The sequence below is a fragment of the Centrocercus urophasianus genome, unplaced genomic scaffold (genome assembly GCF_019232065.1).
Source record: "Centrocercus urophasianus isolate 14NV4802_14NV808 unplaced genomic scaffold, USGS_Curo_1.0 seq_10, whole genome shotgun sequence".
NCBI lineage: Eukaryota > Metazoa > Chordata > Aves > Galliformes > Phasianidae > Centrocercus > Centrocercus urophasianus.
Genome location: NW_024884142.1, coordinates 78,801,103 through 78,822,164, shown reverse-complemented (window position 1 = coordinate 78,822,164; position 21,062 = coordinate 78,801,103). Strand labels below are relative to the sequence as shown.

Here is a 21,062-nt window from a genome sequence, read left to right as displayed (position 1 = left end):
CAGCCCTGGGCATATACAGACTACGGGCTGAGAGGCTGTAGATCAGCCCCGCAGAAGGGAATCTAGGAGTTTTGCATAACAGCAAGTTGAATGCAAGCCAGCAGCATGCCCTGACAACCCACAGGCCCAGCACTGCTACCACCATGTGAGGGGAAGGGTCGTCCTGCTCTGCGCTGCCTCCCCTTGGGCACAGGGTGCGGGTTTGGGTGATAAAGCGTAAGAAGAACATAATGCTCTTAGAGTGAATCTAAAGGGGGGTTGCAAAGACAGTGAAGTACCTGGAGGACGAGGAGTACGAGGAGCAGCCAGATCCAGCCTAGAGGAGCTGAGAGGAGGCGCATGGCGGCTGCAGCTCCTCACAGGGAGCGGAGGGCAGCACTGAGTTCTGCTCGGGGCCCGAGGGAACGGCATGGAGCTGAGGGGAGGGACAGCTGAGGGTTAGGGACAGGGTCTGCACCAGAGGGCGGGGGACGTGGAACGGGCTGCACAGTCTGTGGGCACGGCCCCGAGCCGCTGCGGCTCAAGGAGCGTTTGGACAATGCTCTCAGACACAGGGAGTGAATTTCGTTCGTACGGTGCTGCGTGGAGACAGAAATTGGACTCCGTGACCTTTGCGGATCTCTTCAACTCAGGATCCTGTACGGTTCTGTTAACAAGTCCCAGCATTTACAGCTCGTCCGTCCCTGACCTCGCGGGTGAAGCAGCGTGCCGCCTTAAAACAAGAGCTCCAACCACCACCTGCAAACCACCCAGCGACTCCACCACCTCAGCCTGCTCTCACCAGCCGCACTCACTTCCACAAGGCACTTCGCCACGCTCTGTAGCCCCGAAAACGAAGCGGCAGGAACCAGCAAGCAACCCCACAACCCCGAGAAGGGGAGAAACTGCCCTGTGCCGCCCAGCCCCTATAAGAAGGGCTGAGGGAGGGCGGACCGGAGCACGGCTGAGAGCTGCCTCCGCCTCCTTCCGCCTCTCCCCGCGGAACTACAGCTCCCGGGGCGCCCCGCGCCGTTCCCATGGCGACAGGCAGCCGGGCCCGGGCGGACAGCGGCGATGCCCAAGGCCGGGTGAGCGGGAGGCCTGCCGGAGCTTGGTGAAGGGGCCTTCGGCCCTTCCCCGCCTCTTTGGGGGCACGGCATCGCCGCCGTGCGGGCACGGGGCCGGCGGGCGGGGAGATGGCTGTAAAAAGGCAGATTCGGCCTCTGCGGTGTAACGTGGCGTGGGGGAAGCGGGGAGGGGGCTGCCCTCCTCCTGCCGGGCGGCGGGTTGTTCTTCTCTAACGGCGCGCCCGTTCTGTTTTCCCGAGCAGCGATACTCTGTGGGATATTGCTAGAGACGAAGTGGAGAAGAGAGAAAACTCCGGCGACGATGGCGAGCGCGTGGAAGTTTGGGAAAAATCAGTGTTGTTTATGGGAAGCAAAAACGGGGTAATGGTGGTCATCGGGTGCGTTCTTTGAGCGCAGGTGCTGTTGGGGAAGAGATCTGACAAGTGTGGTGTTCACTCAGTTCTTCTGGAAATGAGAGGCTGTTAAGTTTCCCCTTGAGAAAAGCTAACTGGGAACAGACAGAGTCAAGTGCATTTATACCTGCCTTGCTATGATTACAGGCACTGGCATCTTGCTGGGCACTGTGTCTGTACCAGGCAGGTCTGAGCACACATCATAACAGACTGCAAGGTGGTGGTTCCAGAAACAGGAGGGAGAGTGACTTTTTATGTGGGTAGATACTGATAGGATGAGGGGGAACGGTTTTAAACTGAAAGAAAGGAAATTTTTCACTGAGAGGACGATGAGGCATTGGCATAGCTGCCAGGGGAAGCTGTGGTGCCCCATCCCTGCAGGCACTCAAGGCCAGGTTGGATGGGCCCTGGGCAGCTGAGCTGGGGGCAGCCCTACTCACAGCTGGGGGCTGGAAATGCGTGGGCTTCATCTCCCTTCCAACCAAAAGCATTAAGTGACTCTAGGATTCTTATGAGCCAGGTCGTTTTACTTCTTTACTACTAACATTGTCCTTTACATTGTCCTGTGAGGTTTGGTCATTAGTAACTCTGTAGCTGACATCTGTTAGTATTATTTACTTTTCAGAATAGAATTTTAATTTTAGAAGGATTGGTATCTGTACAGCCTCTAACTAGCAGTTAGAACAGCAGTGTAACTTGATTCTGATAGAAAGTTGGCAGTTAGTTTTCCATCACAGTTACAAACAATTACATGACTTTACGCTTTTCAGATGCCTCATAAGAGGAATATTACATCAGTTAGTTTCATTTAGTGATAAAAGCTTATGCCTTAATAATGTTACAATAGAGGAGTTCTTTCTTTTTCATTTCCAGGGGAAGACCACTATCATACTGAGGTGTCTTGAGAGGTATGTGTTAAGTATTTTTCAACTGTGGGTACCTAAAGGCTGATCATAATAAAGGACATTATAAGGAACAATTGCAAGTAAAAGAGAATTGTTTAAAATGTATCTAACTAGTAGAGGTAGTCATGTAATCTAGTTGATTGCTTGCTGGGGTTTGATAATGAGATATAAGCCTTTTTATTTTGTTGCAGTGTATTTTTTAGAATTTTACAAGACTAATTATGTTGTGTGATAATTCATAATCCAGTATACAGGTATTGTCTTTTGTGTCCAGTTGATCGCTTGCAGATTGAATTTACTTCCCTTCTCTACAATGTGTCGTCTGACCCCTTTGGTACTTTTCTCCAATATGAGTGCTTAAATGGCTGTCTGTTCAGATTGGTGCTGTTCTTTCTTCTTCTTTGGTAGAAGAAAGACACTGCTGTATTAAAGTGTCTTCTTCGTACTGCTGTTTGTAAGCTAAATTCTGAACTGATTGATAAATATAACAAAAGTAGAATTAACTTTACTTATTTAGAGCATCTTGTCAATGAAATTATTTTTCTTTGGATAGGGAAGAGATTCCAAAGCCAACGTTAGTTTTGGAATATACCTTTGGGAGAAGGGCAAGGAGACACAATGCAGTGAGTACCCAGAAAGTTCAGTTTTGTTTATTTATGTAGTTTTGTAGTTTATTTTACACACACACACATATACAGTAATATGTAGTTATTCTTAGCTTGGAGGTTTTTACTTTATTATTTGTGGAGGAAAAAAGAAGGTTTTTTTGATCACCATTTTATTAAAAATTTTTTAATCTTAAATGTATTTTTCCCTATCACTAGAATGCAGTAGATCAAAGACCAAAGTATAAAACAAAGAAATGGGTTTCATTTATGAAATCTACCCTGTTTGTCATGTTTGAGTGATTTTTATCTTCCCAAGGAGGGAAGATGCACAGGATGCATGCCTTGAACTTTGTCTTTAAAGTTTGAAATGAGTATAAACCAATGAAGATATTTACAACTGGATTTATGAGAGACATGTTCATTGTAGATGATATTAAATCATAATTAAGTTTTGGTTTATGTGTCAGTATCACTAACTTTGCTCTGCAGGTTGTGGGAATATTGAACCCATTCTGATCACTGCACAGTGCTGTCCAGCAGTAACAAGTTGCTGCAGGCAGTTGCTGTTGTTGTTGCTGTTACTGAAGCATGGAGTAGAAAATCTGAGAGATAAAAATCACTTGAAACTTTCTGTGGAAGCTAAGTTCCAATATAAAGATTGATCACTTTTTCAGTTGAGACCACTACTCTTGAGCTGCAGTAAATAAAAAGAAGGATGAAAAGCTGATATATTTATCATTAATCATGTTGCTTCCCAACTTCTTTACCTTAAAGTAGTCATTCATGGAGGCTGTCATAGGCACAGCAGGAGCCTTTGGCATTCTGTGGAATTTCTTCAACATTTTTTTGTTTGGTTTTGTTTTTTAGGAAGCACTAATGAAATAGTATGTGCTATTGTTCTGAGTCACTTGCACAAAAACTCAGTGTATCAGAACCAGCACTCTCTCTTGGTGTTTCATGAATGCGTGCATTTCTAACATAATCTATTTTGCAGCCCAAAGATATAGCTCATTTTTGGGAAATAGGTGGTGGAACCTCGTTACTGGAACTGATTCGAATACCAATCACCGTCAACAACGTAAGGTAAATGATTAATATTAAAATTCCAAAGTTAATTTCAGCTGCCTGTCAAGCATAAGTAAATCTCTAGACTGCTTGTTAAAGAAAGTTCTTTCAAAATATTAGATAACATATTTGAGAATTTTTTTTTGTAAAAAATCATGGTAATACCATCAGTACTCTGCTTTGAACTTCCTTTTCACAATCCTTTCCTAATAAGACAAGTTCTTAGCTGTCTCTAAGAACAAGAGAAAGAAATAACATGAAGGAAATGGGTTGGCCTTAAGTAGATGGAACAAGAAATGCAGAAAAAGAAAAGATGTAGTCTCTTTTTATGCTTGTTGAATGAGCAGAAAAAACAACTTGGGATGCAGAGAAAAAAATTTGGTTCCCTGCTTTTGTATGCAGACACAGGAACTATCTCTGAGAGGAGCAGCATTTTAAGGTGAAAGATGAGACAAAAAAAATTACAAATAGAAGTGGATACTGGGTTATTAGGAAGTGAAGTGACCATCTGATAAGAACAAGGTCAGATGTGATAGATGATGTTTCGGAAAGGAACTAAAACTGTTCAATTGATTACAAGAGAAGAGAATGAACACAGGGAATATAGTGAGAATAATCAGAGTGATGGCATAGCATAGGAAGAGGAAATATTTAAAAAGTTGCATGAAGAAGTAAGAATGTGATGATCAAAGGTGTGTTTTACCTTTGTGTTATGATGCATTGTTGCATTTCTTTGGTAATCAGCTTTAACTTCTATGAAAAATAACAACAATGGGAAAGATAATTTCTGTTACATACATTGCTACTGCTCTGACTATTGAGATAATGCTGTTGTTTAGTGAGGGACTAACATGGAAGAAAAGCACTTCCAGAAACCCTGTTGCTGAATGGGCTTGGGGGAAATTCACCTGTTTTTCAGATATCTGAATGAACTTAACTGAGCTCCACCTCAGAAGCTCCTGAGAAGGAATCTTCTCATGAGGATAATTTTAAGATTGTTTTATGAGAGAGCAACACTGTTCTTCAAGATCATCTGTGTTAACTTCAACATACTACTCAAAAATTCTACTGTCTCAAGCTGTTCTCTAGTTTTCTCATCCGTCTGTACTCAAGCAACTTTCTTATGTAAAAGTTCCATGAACTATAGTTGCACCAAGAGAATTTTCATCACATTTTTTCCACAGCATTTGAAGGTGAAATTGGATGTTCGTTTTTCTTTGTTGTATTCCTGATAACCACTGTGGTCTGGAATCCCCTTTTTCATGTCATGATGGAACATGGGGAAAAAAAATGACTAAATCTAGTCAATTTGTGGTGTTTGTGATGTTCCCTTCACATTTACAATCTAATGCTTTTGGAGTCTTGGGAGCCTGGTAGTTTTGTGCTTTGAGTGCTCTGACTTCTTCCATTTGTCTTTCAGAAGACTTTCTGATATACTCATTTGAGGTTCCTGGTAATTGGCACCATCCATCAGACAGATCATTCCTTTAACCAGCTTTTTCTGTGTAATCTGACAAACAAATATGAAAGTATAGAAATTTCTAATGCATTTGTGTTTGATAAAGATTCTGTCCATTTACTAACTTTGCTTCAGCCGGGAGTGTAGAGTTCAGAGATGACATGCTTGGAAACAATGCCTCCAGGAAGAAAGTCAGAGACATAAAATCCCCTAAAACTTCTGATGGAAAGTTACTGAAGCAATAGAAGAAGAGACAGTGGAGAGGTTTCTTCAGTGCTTGGGGCACACTTAAAAGCCATCTCTCTTTGCTGTCACATTCAATTCTATTTCAGCCTTTGTATTTTCATATTTGTTGCTTTCAGCCTTTGTACCACACTTATGGTACTGAAGGAAAAGGCTGTTTGTCTCACACACTGAGGATCTGAGCAGATAATGCCTTTTTTTAATAGGTCATTTGCAGTAGTTCTCGTATTGGATCTATCCAAACCTAATGAACTCTGGATGACTATGGAGAATCTTCTGCAGGCCACCAGAAACCACGTGAATAAAATTTTAGCCAAACTGGAAAAGGCAGATCCTGAAGCAGCTGCTGAAATTAAGCAGAAGATGCAGAACAATCTACAGAGGGATCATCCAGTAAGTTACTTCTAATATTTTCTCCAGATGTCACGGGCCTTTATACAGTTAAAGATAATGCTTTTCAAAATGATAAACAACTCTTTTAGATTTTTCTGCATGACTGAAAATCCATTTGATGTAGATGAACCTGTTCACTGGAAAATTATAGCAATTTAATAAAAATTCAATAAGAGCAGAAACAAGGAAAGAAGGTTTCTTATATCTTTTTGTTAGATATCTAATGTGATTGTTATGGCATGTTACACCTATCAAAAGAAATAGTTTTAGAGTAGCAGTTTGCTTTTTTTTCCCCCCTCATCTTTTTAAAATGAAGATGAAAACTAGAATGTACAAAAGTCATCTAGCAAGAGACTAGCTGAAGGTACAAATTTAAGCAAAGAATATAGTTATAACAGCCATCAACATGACTATATACTTTGCATTTATTTAAATGTCTATCACAAACTCAATGCCTTTTGATAATCTGACAACTAATTAAATTATAAAGTTTCAGAAATGTTAACATCAGTCCTTTAAACATAATTGCTAACTAAATCTCTGGAAAAGCCAAACTAGATTATGCGCAATAGAAATGAAAGATCATTGTGCATGAAACCTCTGCAAATGTTGTGTGTATATAATGGATAAATAAGTATTTAACAGTTCAAAGACTTGGCACATAAATCTAGTTGCTGTAACTTCTAAAATGCTGCAATGTAGTAAATACTTTTCAGTTTTTGAGCTAGGTAAGCAACTTCTCCATTTTTGTTGAGAGCAATATAAAGAGAGTTATGGAGTCTGGGTTCTGCTGGATAATAATTTCCACTTTTAATTTTTAAGAAGGTATTTCACAAAAAGAAAAACTGTGCCTACAAGCACAGTTGGCAACAAATCATGACTGCAATGTCAAGCTTTGAAAAGGGCTTAGCAACTGGAAAATTGCTAACGTTTTTCAATAAGAATAAGGAAAATGCCTCTAATGGTTTAGAAGACTTGTTACCCTGCAGGAAACACAGTTACACCTTCTAAAACTTCCATTCTGTTTTCATTATCATAAGCAACAGACAAAAACAAAATGTTCTGTTACTACTGGGCTCTCATTAAACTTTCTGTGTCAGTTTTGTGGGAGGAAATATCATCACTTACAGTTTAACTATTTGCTCTTTTATAGCTAAGCATTTTTAAGATAATCAGGATTGCTAGGAATCTGAGATTGGAGTTTTTTTTGTTGTTTTGTTTTTTTGGAAGATTTGTTATATTCCATTATTCTGGATAAATGATTGTTGGCTCTGATTTTTACACAAGAAATGTATCAAGTGCAGACCTTGTTTAAATAGGCAGGGAGCCAATTTTAATGTTTCTGATGTTAGTTTTTTATTAGTTAAGGAATAAACACTTTGGTTATTTTTTTTTTTTTTTTTTTTTTTTTTTTTGAGTTCTGCACTTTATATAACAAACTATAGAGGAGGTTTTGCCTTGACAGTGTAGGAATGCAGCAATTATTTCTGCCTTCACAGTACAGGACTTCCTGTGTTTGCAGCTTCTTGCTAATTCTCTAACTGTCATTTATTTGCAGCTTCTTGCTAATTCTCTGTCATTTAGTCTGTATGCTTTTAGAAGTGAACAGTTAGATCTGCTACAACATATTTCTTTTCCACTCTGCTGCAACCAAAGCAGTTTGACAAATTCATCTTATGAATGAGAGGGGATTTGTCTCATTTCACAAAGACTACATGAAAACCTTCCAGATAACTTGAGAATTACTGTTATCTGCTTATTAAAACTTGGGCCGGATGTTAACCATCTAAGTTATATCTACACCTCCAGAGCCACTGCCATCCATTGCTATCAATTTGGAGAACGTGGCATGGATTGAAGTTTATTCATTCTACTTAAGGTTCTGAAAAAAATAAACCTCTTCTCCCTTGAATTAATTTTAACCCTTTTCAGTTGTTTCAACTGTTATAATCTTCTGTAACTTGCTTATACTGCTTAACCATTATATCTGTTTAATAGGATTATGACTTGGTTGACCCTTTTCCAATACCCTTGGTGATTATTGGAAGCAAATACGATATATTTCATGTAAGTAATTTTTTTAATAGTTGTGACAGCAACAACAACAAGCTACCATTTTGTTCTGCACCTTTTTTCAAAGGTTTTTTTTACAGTCAAATGAATAATTGCATCTTTTGGTGGGAGAGGAAAAAATGTACTGCTGGGTTCTCTCCCAGCCCAACCAAATACATACCCACTTTCCAAGGAGCACTTGATCATGGGAAGCTAGAACAGTGTATTTGAATTTTAGCTGCTGTACTGGCAACTTCTGCTTACCTGGATGACTACATGGTACATTGGTACTAAGGCACCTCAGAGTTACTTAATTTTTATTAATAAGTACCATGCATTCTTTCATACTGAGGCTTTGTACTAAGCCCCGACCACTTTAAAAACCAGTGACTCTCCTGTAATGAACACGGAATAACAGCCCAATTCCACTGGAGTCTGTGGACGAACTGCTGCAAGCTTGAGTGGGACAGGTTTTCATCCCCTTGATCCAGGGCATGTCATCTGTATGGTCTTGTGTTGAAGGAATATAAATGATATTTTTGTGCAACTTTAAAATCTTGTAGTTATTAGAATTTAAAGAGCACATAGCCAAAGGTTTACTGAAACTTAAATATTTTCACAAAAAAGGAAGAAAATGCTGATTCTTCTACAAGTCAGTATTTCTTTGCTTTTAGAATTTCAAGAACTGTGAAATAAATTAATTGAAAATTGAAACACATTCCCAATTAAAAACTTTTTTGGACTAACATATTGCCAGAATTAGGCTCCCTCTGAAAAAAAGAAACAAAGGGAAATTGTGACATTTCTTTTCAGAGTAGGCTGTTACTGATTCTGTCTTAAGATATAATTATGCTGACAGCTGAACGCCTCATATATTGCAGCCTAAGTGCATTGCAGTTTAAAGAAAAAGAAAAGTTCTAGCTGTAATGTTTTGGGTTTTTTTTTGTTTCTTACATGTGTTCCAATATCAACTTTTTTTTGGTTTGTTTTTTAGGAGTTTGACTCTGAAATGAGGAAAATAATAAGCAGGACACTTCGATTTGTTTCACATTATTATGGAGCATCACTGGCGGTATTTATATTCACTTAGTAATTAAGGAATAATGAGATGAGTAATACTTGTGCTACAAAATATTCAAAAATGAGAAATAGAAGATCCTAGAGAAGACAGAGTTTAATTAGTTTTACAGTAGCTTTCTTAATGAGCTAGTTTGTAAACTAGGTACAGGTACTGTCAGCAGATGGATGAATACAAGTTATATAAACAAAATGCCCAATGCCCTGTGCCAGCAAAAAACTAGAAATGTGGTTATCTGTTAGCAAACTCAGCTCTAATGTTGAGTTCACTGCGCAGCTTATAAAAGTTTTTGTTGGTGTGATAAAACAGGCAAGAATAAGAGTGTGATCTAGATGGATAACATGAGCAAACTGTCCTCTTTGGTAGAAACATGAACTTAGCTTAGGTCTAGTGGGCAAGCTTCTGAAAATTTTAAAACCTGGCTCCAGAGGCATGACTTTGCAGCAATTTAAGCATAGATCACCACACACATGCAAAGAATAAAACCAAGGACTTTTTCACACTAATGAGTAGGAACTACCAACAGAACAGTGAGACTTGACAAAGCATTTATGTGGGAATATAAACTGATAGGAGTTTCTCAGATCATCTCCTGAGTAAAGGCAGAAATCTTCATGATCACAACCCAAAACAGCTGCCTCTTAAGCTCCTTTACATCAGAACGTGGTTATAATTTTATCAGCCATCATTTCTCTAAAGCCATTTTGTGGCAGTGGCTTATTTTAGTTGCTGAACAGCTTATGTTTGTTTAAATTGTTTATTGTAGTAAATCCAGTAAGCATACACTAATTTTTTTTAGGTCAGGAATTAGCCAAGCTCTATCTGAAGTAGCCTGTGCAGATGATGTAGCACAGTATTTCTGTGATGGAAAATCATAATGTATATTTTGTTTTCTAATTCATTTAGTTTACCAGTAAATCTGAGGCTCTCCTGCTGAAAGCTCGTGCTCTTATTAATCACTTGGCATTTGGCTACGATAGAAGGTAACGAGGGTTGTCTAGCTATTAAATGTCTTGCCCAGAGTCTATGAAACTGTTTAACAAAAACACTTGGATGACTAAAACTTCTATTTTCTTCGCAATGAGATAACCTCTGCAAAATTCCTGTGCAGCTGAGACAGGAATAAAATTCCACAACATCTCTGTACAGAGTAGTGGTAATTCTTGATTTTATTCCCTGAACTGACAGAATAGAAATATAGGCACCATTATAAATAAATAGATTTTTGCTTGCATATATCTCTGTACAAAGCCCCATATGAGTCTATCCTTAGTAGGATAATGTAATTACTAGTTCATTACTAAATATTCTTTTAACATGTTTTTTTTTTTTTTTTTTTTTTTCTGTTTAGCAAGTCCATATCAGTGGATCACAGCAAACCACTATTTATCCCAGCAGGCCTGGATTCACTGAGCCAAATAGGTTGGGACATTTGATGTTCATTGTGTTTGTTGCTTAATTGGTTTTGAAAGTTAGAAACATATATTAAGCCATTACAAGGTAAGCACACTAGCTGTTTTGACTCATCATCGAAGCAAATGGGGTGGAAAATTTTAAACTGCAATTCAGTATTTATATTATTGAGAATTACTTCAGGTAACTTACTGAAGTATCAGGACTACCTCAAGTAGTAAGCTACCAAGAAGCTTTGATCTAAAAGAAAATGTGAAATAGAATGTAATATAGAATTGCCTCCCAGACTTGTAGCAGCTTGTCACTGTAGAAGGTAAAGTAGTAAAGTATTAAAGTAGCTGGGTCAGGAGTTCCTATCAGTTGTTATGGTAACATACACTGTGTTGTGTTTTGCTGTGATCCTTAGGGCCACCACCCACCTCTGACAGCAACATTGGAAAGATGCGTGCAAACACACCTTTAGAACTGTGGAAGAAGGTGTTTGAGAAGACGTTTCCTCCCAAGGTAGGTGTTTACATGTCTGCTGCACAGATCCTTTTCTCTTAGAATAGTAGTAATATTACTACATATTATTGATCTTCCAGTCCAGTGACTGGAATTTCGGTCTCATTTGGGAGTTCTGTTTCTTGTAACCTCTTTGTGCAGTGGTACCCATATGGTAAAGACTGGTTTTACTTTTCGAAAACTATAAAATTATTTTTCACATAACTTTTGCTTACCATACAGTTGCTGTCCATCTCTCCCCAGCACAGCTGGTAGTTGTTGGATATGGGATGTGAATATTTAAATTCAGTGTCTGCACAGGACTGAGTTTTGACCATAACTTTAACACTGTACCAGTTATTCAAATCTGCAGGTAGATATGACTGCCAGAAAGCAATGCAGTAATCGTGTGGCCTCTTTAGCTAATTATTTCTGGGCAACCAGAATGGTTATCTTTGTGCCATACATCATGGAACCTTAGCAGGTGCTTTCTAAAGTTAGATCCCTGGCCCTTTCTAAAGGGTAAGATAACTCAGAGTAGCAATCCTTTACTCAGATTTTACCCCACTTAAGGGTACAGCTGACATTTTTAGATGTGCCCAGATACATTTCTCATCTTGCAAGCTCCGTCAGTGATATTTCCAAAATATGCTTTAAGCTTCAAAGGTGTTTCAGTACAATGACAATTTCCTTCACTTCATTTTATGATAGTTTTAGTTCTGTTTTATTTTATTCTGTTATTTGTATGGTTAGCTGCCTGCTACTTCCCATTCGTTATGACTGTGGAGAAATATGCAGCGCAACATCTGAAAAAACCTTATTTAAAAGTTTTCTGTTAGTGTATTTTCTTCTGTGGAATTAAATGTATCATTCTCTGAAGTCTAGTAAATGAAATTTCAGAACAGGCAGAACAATAGTAATAAACTCTTGAAGTGTTTCATGGATACTGAAATAATGCTTCTGGCAGCCTTAAATGAGGTATCTTCAGTATTCAAATCACTCAGATGCATATCCTTAACTATGCCCAAATGTCATGAGCCAGAAAGGATTTTTGCTTTTTTTCTCTGCACCATTACTGTCTTAAAATTTTACCAAACCAAGATAATAAATTGTGTTGCTTTATCTGATCTTTATCCCACAGTGAAATTTTTTGTCCATAAATGCAAGATTTTAATACCTTTCTATTACAAACAAAATGCATCCATCTTATGTATATCACTGCCGATTCTTGTAAAGGGAACAGAAGGTAAAGTAACATAAGATTTACCTTGTGTGTTTCTCTCATTTCTTCCTCCAAGAGTTTCAGTGATTTACAAGACAGCAAGGACCCTGCACAGGACTCACAATATGCTGAGTATGAAGTTGATGTCATGAGAGCTCAGAAAAACCAGGTGTGTGCTTGTTCTTCAATGGCTCTTCACAATCAGGTATCCCAGAAACACCAGCATTGCTGAAGTAATTGCAGAATATACTCATATCATCCTTTTGTCTTTACATAACTTCTACTTTACTTCAGGGACTCTTTTCCACATCGATATGTTGTTGGTTTTTTTCTTAAGGTAGACACATTGCAGGTGGAGTGTTCTTAGATCTCCAGGTTTTGGCTGCTCACTTTAGAAATGAATAATTCAAACATTTCCTCTCTCTCTTCCAGAATCATTGCACTAAAAATAAATCAGTTTTATAGATAAATTCTATGTTGAATTGGCTAAGGTCAGATTGTTGCCTTATCAATATAAATGTAAGACCTCCCACAAGTAGAAACGTAGGCTTTACCAATATCATAGGTATGGGTCTATCAAGCACAATCCAAGACTTATACATTTGGGTTTTTTTGAAAGGAATATAGCATGTTTACTTGGAAAATTCTGTATTTCTTAAAGTTTCATTTGTTTCACGTGGAGAAAATTCTTCACTAGAATGACTGAGAAAAATGTTGCTAAATTCTCAGAAGTTACATGTAGGCTATCTGCTTCTCATTTCACTTCTTTGTGTACTAAATTACTATGGTTAAAGCAGGTTTTTATAACAGGTGTTTAAGCTGATGAGAGCAGGAGATCTTTTAAAGAGAGACTGTACCAATTTAGGTCTCCCACACTTTTACAGAGCACCCTGCTTAAGATGAAAGGCAGTTCTATTGAGCTGCACTGCAGTTCATCCCAACTAACTGTAGAATACCATAGCAAATTCCATCCCTTTGCATTAATGTAAAAGAAAGCAAAGTATTTCATTATTACTGCTATCCAGTTTTTTGTTTGTTTTTTTTTTTTAGTTTGGTTAGATTGCATAAAGGCTGTAACCTTGTAGTTAGTTACCTGATCCAAGGAAATGCCTTAATAATGTGAAAGAATAAAGCAATTCAAACTTGCACATTACCTGTACCGTCCTGTTAATGTAGGCGTCAGTTCGGAATTTCTGTTATATCAAAAGCAGTCTTAGAAATCATTAACATTTGTAAAGCACATTGCTTTTGGAATTTATAATATAATCTTAATACCCAGTATAACTATATGGAGTATTAAGTTATTTTTAGATAACAGTAACATCTTGCAAAACAAGTTGCTGGTATGCGTTGATTAAATCGTGCAGGAAATTATTAAATTTTCTGTTTTTAAACGAAAGAGAAAAGCTTTTAGAACATTAATCTGTTCAAGGGCATTGGAAACGAGTGTAGTTTCTTTTAGTTGGACCACTACAAGTAATTTGAGCATTAAAGAGAAAATTACTTTTGTTATCTGCACCTATTTTCTAAACTTCTCTATCATAAAGTTCAATTATTACAAGATTATTTGCGCATTATTAAAATGTTTTATTCTCAAAGAATGTCATTCAATTTGAAATGCACCAAGATAGCAATGTACATCTTTAAAAAACAAAAGAAAAAAAAGACAACTATGTAGTTAACAGTCTTGAGATATCTTTAATTTTCCACTTATATGAAAAGTGGCACATAATCCAATTTTTAAAGGGAAACATTAAATGCATCATAGGTCTGGCATTACTTTTTGGACCTTCATACTATCTGTTATTTAGGAAGAACAATATACTGAAATGTTTATTATGCAGCATGTTGCTAATGCAATCATAGTGCAATATGAAAGTTTCGTATCATGCCAGGGTACATTTTGAAATCCTTTTAGCTCATTTTACTTTCCTGGACACACTCTGTTAATGTGCCACTTTGGACTGTCGGTTTGCTTGTTTATCTCAAAGATAAGCTTTAAAGGAAAACAAACACAGAAATATTGTAACAATAAAAATAAAATAGTGTCTTGTCTGCGTATCTGATAAAATAATTAGCATACCTGACTGAAATTCTGGCTTTAGGTGGGATGGTAAATCATTCGTGGTTGATTCATAGATAACCATAGCAATTTAAAGTTTAATAAAATCAAGGCTGTTTCCTCTATTACCTTCCACTTGTGAGGAATTGCCCTAGCACCAGCCAGTCTCTGAATAAATCCATGTGGTTTGCAGAATGTATTTCTCTCCAGGGATTTCCGAGTTTGTAGAGTTTGTGTGCAGCTGGGGTCTGTGGAGAAATAAATGCATCTCTTCAGCATCGGCAGTGCTGATTCTTAATATAAAATTAGCTGTGAGAAGGATACACTCTTTTAGACCAGAATATTCTGCTTCCTTATTATTTTCAGAGTTAAGGATGAGACTTACCACCCTATTACTAAACCTCTTTGCTCTGGAAAGCTCTGTGGCTACCTTTTCCACACTGTACCTTCGTTCTACATATACTCGCTACCTTTCTCAATTATGTCTTTTCAGAATTCTTTTCCTGGTTTTTAAACTATAGCTGTTACTTGCAGATTTATATCAAGTAATGCTCTTGTAATTGTTTACTACTTTTCTTATGCTCTGGAGTTATTCTCTGAGAGAATGTAGCATCTAGGACCTTTTTGAGATCTGCATAAAGGATTAAAACTCCTTTTATCTGGACACTTAACTGTAGCTTTGTTCATAGAAGCAAATGCTAAAGGTAACCTCAATTCCAGCTCAAGGAATTGGATAGCCTCCCAGTTAGGGAATGGTAGATAGGTGGTGTCTTTCAATGTCAGCTTACAAGTAATGGCAGCATATCTTCAAGAACAAGGCTGTATGCCTGTAAAACAGAAGAAAGGAGGGCTGGGGCAGAATAAGCAACACTGAACGTATGAAATATGCAGAAATAAAACTATGAAAATTTATCTGAAGATTAGAAATACATCCTGTTGCTAATCCTCTCATGAGTCACACAAACACCAAACTTGTCTATCTGTAGATTTATCTTATTACTATTTATTTATTTTTTTTTTTAGGTTCTGGATCAAAAACAACCATGTCACTCACTTGGTTGGTTCTAAAACATCTGTCCTGTGTTGCAATAACGGGCTAATGAACTATGTTATTCACAACTGGTGTCATCTTTGGTGTCAGATCTGACACTGTTATTCACACCCCGTCGGTATCTGATTGTGGTTGGGATCAGTTAATCACATATTGGCCAACATGAGAACCAGCCATATTTTTCTCAGCATTTTGTCCTGCTATGAGCATATTGCAGAACTTCAGGAGAGCACTTCAGATTGAACAAAATAGAAGCTTTCATGCTGTGCAGTGAACCTCCTGTCCAGTGTTAGTGGGCAAAGGGTTGTGACACTCACCGTTACAGCAGGAGCATCTTTCCTTTTCTCCAGAGAAGTGCTAGTCTTCATGAGAGGAAAGTTATGTAGGGTGCTGATACAGCTGCCAAGAGTAAGCTTTTCTGTGTTGGCATGAAAACATACCCAAGTGGGTACAGCACAGGCATTTTAGTGTTGGTTTAAGAGCCTTATTAGAGCACAGTTATTAAACTTCTGCTGAATCTTAATTGCTTATTTTAATCCTAGTACTTGTTTCTTTTTACTGTCTTACAGACTGAGAGCAAGTTCAGTCAGAAACCATATTTAAAAAAGACAGTTAAAGATGCAGTGCCAGTCTCTTAGGACTGAGGGAATGAAACAATTAAAGCTTTTCCTGCAATCGTAATTTTACTCCTTGTTTGTAGACATTACAGTATTGTCTTTAATTACATGATCATGTACTATTTTGCTGATGTCTCAGTTCAGTTGTTCAGTATTTCTTTTCATTATACTCATTCTTTGTGTACCTTATTTCTCAACCTGCCATTCAGACACTTCAGTGAACACAAAAGTATTAATTTTTTTCTCTAAGAATGTGTGGTAATGTTATCTTATCTGAGTGCCTCACAAACATCATTTAAGTCTTTCTTCTCAATCCCTTTATGAGATAGCTGGGATCTTCCCCATTTGACAGTTGAAGAATTTATAGCAGCACAGAAGTACAGAAGCAGTAAGGTTAAAAATATGTATATATAAGAAAGGAAAAAAATTCACTTTTAGCCAGAGTTGAGGCATTTAGGAGAAGTTGCTGGCACACCAGTAACATTTAAAACATTCTAAGCACACTGAAAGCAATTATTAATTCTGCACATCTGATCTGTATGATGTATTTACCCCTTTTTGTAGCATTTGAGAAAGCTGTTGGAACTGAAGTTATTTTCTTAGCATCAAATAGGATACATGTACTTCTCAAAATATCCCTGTATTCTCTCTTCTTCTACTACCAAACTGCTGGAGGTTTGCCACCAGTTCCGAACGTTCTGAGATCACAGTTACTTCATATTAATAGTGAGGGAATGAAACACTGAGTATAGACTGGCTTAAAGATGGAACAATATGCAGTCTCACGGGACTTGTATTTAATAATGCAACTTAATACATTTAGACACAGTTTGTTCTGCATCAGTCATCAGTGAGTAAACTGTAAAACTCAACTCTTGTAAGCATCAGAAGGATATGCACTAATTAAAAAATCCTTTTACTGCTCAGAAACCTGTGGTGCTTTCTGATAGTTTTGCACTGCTGGTGAAGCTGCTGAAATTACTGCCTGAAAGAGAAAATTCATTAGAGCTTCCTCACAGTTATTAGGCAGTGATTTTTCTGTTGCTCATGTTAAACACTTGAGCAATTTTGAGGATCTCCACTGCATTTATACTTATTGCTGCTTTATGTTCAGTCCTTTTCCCTCCTTCCCCCTCCCATTTTTCTTCTCATCATCCCAAGCTACTTCAACCATAAGTGCACAGACGTTATTGTTTGTGACTCCTGGAGGCTAACTTTTCTTATTTGCTTTGGCAGATAATTTTAATCTGTATTTTGTCTCTCTTTTTGGCTTGAGAGTAAATTTCCAAAAGGATGAATGTTCTTTTCTGCTTAAAGCATTTTGAGAAGAGGCGCTCCTGGTTTTTAAGTAAACTTAGGAGCAAGAATAGAAATACACTGAAATCTTACTGAAAGAGTTGTACTACTCCTAAATTAGCATGGCTCTTTTGAAGCTCATACAAAAAGCTGCTTCAAGCTTCTCTTGAAGTGGTTGCTGTTAGCATGAATTCCTCAACAAACAATGGAAACAACTAATAAAAACCAGAATTTTTGCCTGCTTAGTCCTATTCACAGCAGTATGTTTGCACAGCCTGATTCAGTATCTTGACAGATCATGGAGCTGTCTAAATGCAGACATTTGCTTTTAGAAGCTTTTCAGGTAACCCATTTTAAATCTGACCTTCAGCTGTGTTTTGGAATGTGAATCTAGCTTTGTTTTTTAGTTACACATAAAACACAAGATATCACTACCTTGGAAGACCTTCCTGGCACGTTTTTTACAATACAGAACTTAATACTGCAGGTAGGTCGTAGCAACAATGTGTTAAGGTTACCTGTAGTCAATTGAACTCAATGAGAGGTTCCAGTATAATTAAATTTTTTGTGCGTGCTGTAGTTAAAAGAGAGTTAATGTGTTCTTCTAACTAAGATAGATAGAATGCTTTTTTTATTGCAAATAGCATGTGGTTAGGTCTAAAAGATATTTCATTAAAGCAAGTATCTTGTCACTCTTAACAGCAACAAAAAGCAATCACAGTGCATTTAAAATAGCTTTTTCGCTGGAAAAAAATAATCAGAAACAATTTCTGACAGTATACACCAAGCTATAAAATCCTGAAAAAGAAACTGGTTTTTGCAGTGTTGCTAGAACCTTCTGTTACAGGCTTAAGGATTCCCAGTAGCACTATTTGACTGAAAAGAGGTGATTTGCTTACCTTGCTGGTGTTCCACTGATGTCAAGAACCCCATAATACAGACTGCCCCATGCTTCACACCTAATTTACACTATTTGTATCTCCACAGTTTGAGGCTCTGTTTGCTTTTAATTACCATCTAAAAGATGTGTAATTGTAATTACCACATTGGTTTTGCATTTTACTTTTACATCCACATGTAAGCTTTTACTGAACAGTGGCACCTGAAACTTTTTTTTTTTGAACTACAAATTGCAAAAAAGAACCCACCAATACAAAAATTAAAAGTGGGGCATCACTGTCTGTCTTGATTACTGCACTTCCTGAAAAGTCCCAAGCCGTGATGAACGTTTCTATGAATATCCAGTACCAGAGATTGGGTTGATCTCTAAACAGCCACTGCTTTCCTCCAAAATACATTTCTGCTTGCTGCTGTCTGGACAAGATTGTGAAAGGTAGCAAAGACAAAATGCAGCGCAACTTCAGGGGCCACAGCAGGGCCACGAAGGGAACATCTGCCATGTGTATATCACGCATATTCTTGGTATATCTGGCTTCAGTTCTGTAGGGGTTTCTAACACAGTGTATAAGATTTCAATAGTTCAGTCCTGTGCATAAAAAAACAATTATTTTCCATACTCTTAAGGAATTGCCAATCCATTTTGCTCCTTGAAAGGCCTTGACTTGGACACTTGGTTGATGCGACAAATTAGTTTTTGTTCAGTAATTCTGTCTTCTGTTCTTAAAATACATGTAATGATACACTTCAGTTTGTGGAGTTAGGCTTCTCCACACCAAACATCTAAGAAAGGGTCCCAACTTCTGTCTTAGAAAGCAAGTGTCTAGGCAAAAAATAATAATAATATAAAAAATAAATCTAGCTCCCTGTGTCATTATGTGAGTGCAGATGTATCAAATGCCAAACTTTCAGTATTATTTTGTTAGAAATAACAACCATCTAGTTATTTTTTTCTACAGTGACTGATCTGCGTACGTGCTTTAATTGATGAGGTGCTTAACATATCTTATGGCTTTTAGTCATCAGGATATTAATATCTATGTATGTTTGTTTTTCAGGAACTTGAACAATACAAAAGAAATGCCTCAAAATCCTGGAAAGAAATGGATTTTGGTCCTGATTGGTGAACTGCTGATGGTGTCCTAAGTTTCACATTTGCAAGATTTGAATATGAAGGTGGCATCAGTCATTCCTACCTGTTTTATAATTTGTAACAAATTACTCAATGTATTTTTGACGGATACCGCCCTAATCAGCTGTGTAAATGCATACAAGTTTTCACACCCAAAATATGAACTGCATGGTTAAGTACACCAGGCATCTTTAAAATCAAAGCTTAAGAATGCATTTCCATCATAATTTGACCTATTTGAGTAGTTCCAGAAAAACGTGTAGAACAAAATAAAATTAAAAACAATTTTGGCCTGATCTAAAATTCGTAAGTCTTCTTTATCTCAGCTTCGGTATCATAAAGTTTGATTCTTCTGTCAGAATAAGCAAGACAAATCTGCATTAAAGCCAGAGATGGCTCTGAGAGCTAAGACTTGTGGTCGGAGAGTAAGGGCCTAAACAGAGACTTGGCAGACCAGAATGCAAGAATATTCCTTGATAAACAACTCTATCCGTGGGCATAAAAATGGCAAAGATACATTAACCTGGTATCGATCCATCCTTTTAGATATATTTTTTCATGTATTTGTTTATTGAATTATTTGTTCATGTAACTTTTGTATCTGAGAATATTATACATAAAGATAATTAGAAGAAAATCTTGGCCTCACAGTTAAGTGAAAAGCTTGCATTAACTTGGGGATTTCATACTTGTTAAAATGTGTGTTATCTTACAGCTGTAAAATTTAATTATTTTACTATGGAATTTTAAGGTACAAATATACTTAACTCTGCAATAAATAATTTTTTCACTGAATATGAGACAAAGCTTATGAATTTTGCATCTAGTAGGCTTTCAGTTTTGAGAATTACTTATTTCTATTTACTAATTGGATGAATGAACCCCTTTGATGTGTTAGTGAGCCCATGAGAATGATTTCCAGAGAAATAACATCTCTTTCAAGAAAAGGGAGACAACTTGTATATACGTTTTTCCCTAGTTGAACTGATACTTTATTAATAAACAATTTTTTTCCCTAGTAATTCACAGACTGCTTCCAAAACAAGATTTAGAACTGAATACTGAGAAGAAAGAGCAAATACAAATAACATAACTGCCTACTATGATCTGGCGTTGCTTACAAAACAAAAACATTTTGTAACTTCTGTGTTGCTTAAAGTTGCTTCTTGTACTCATGGATGCTGCGGTTGGATGGGATGCATAAGATTAAAGTGATTTCTTGATTCTGTCTTTCATTACAATATTTGGTTTGTTCTCTTTCTAAAGTTACCCACAGATGGTAACAAAACAAAGCATATTACTTTAAAAACAAAACAATTCTAGATTTACTCAGCAATTCTAGCTCTCTGCTTATTGGTAATAGCTTAAAAAAAAAAAAAAAAAGTACTATGGAAAACATTAGAGCATCATTGGATACATTGTTGAAGAATGAAAGCATCAGCAGACTAAATCAAATTTTAGAAGTCCTCTAAAACTTGTAATACTATTGGAATGGCTGATCTGGGAGAGGAAAAAGGGGTGGGAATACCAGGAATAGCAGGGAGTCATTCACACTCTTGTTAGAACGTTGTTTTTTAAGACGGAAAGTGTCTACTTAGAATCAAGCAAGGGAAGATGTTTCATGTTA

At 37.4% G+C, this 21,062-nt stretch overlaps 2 protein-coding genes across 3 annotated transcripts in view; one reads left to right on the top strand and one right to left on the bottom strand.

Annotated features, from left to right (window-relative positions):
* THADA (THADA armadillo repeat containing) overlaps positions 1–926 on the bottom strand; it is a 211,502-nt gene extending 210,576 nt beyond the window's left edge. Inside the window, exons 1-2 of the mRNA XM_042826019.1 lie at positions 795–926; positions 279–415 (exon numbers count right to left, since the gene is read on the bottom strand). The gene's annotated coding sequence lies outside the window, so the exon portion shown is untranslated. The remainder of the gene's footprint in view (positions 1–278; positions 416–794) is intronic.
* A 58-nt stretch (positions 927–984) lies between these two features.
* DYNC2LI1 (dynein cytoplasmic 2 light intermediate chain 1) lies at positions 985–20,769 on the top strand. Of its 2 annotated transcripts, none has more exons than XM_042826809.1 (13): positions 985–1,067; positions 1,310–1,427; positions 2,333–2,367; positions 2,918–2,987; positions 3,967–4,055; positions 5,946–6,132; positions 8,131–8,199; positions 9,179–9,256; positions 10,169–10,245; positions 10,614–10,684; positions 11,082–11,179; positions 12,457–12,549; positions 19,362–20,769. In XM_042826809.1, the coding sequence occupies exons 1-13, from the start codon at positions 1,054–1,056 to the stop codon at positions 19,428–19,430; spliced, it is 1,068 nt and encodes a 355-aa protein (XP_042682743.1). In that variant the 5' UTR covers positions 985–1,053; the 3' UTR covers positions 19,431–20,769. The 2 variants fall into 2 exon arrangements, with proteins under 2 accessions (XP_042682743.1, XP_042682733.1); XM_042826799.1 differs by lacking the exon at positions 19,362–20,769 and adding an exon at positions 17,814–19,334.
* The last annotated feature ends 293 nt before the right edge of the window (positions 20,770–21,062 follow it).

Excerpts from the sequence above, each read along its gene's own strand:
- DYNC2LI1 (XM_042826799.1), top strand. Across the intron at positions 10,685-11,081 it reads GGATTCACTGAGCCAAATAG|GGCCACCACCCACCTCTGAC; the intron begins GTTGGGACATTT and ends TGTGATCCTTAG. Across the intron at positions 12,550-17,813 it reads TGAGAGCTCAGAAAAACCAG|TTACACATAAAACACAAGAT; the intron begins GTGTGTGCTTGT and ends TTTGTTTTTTAG.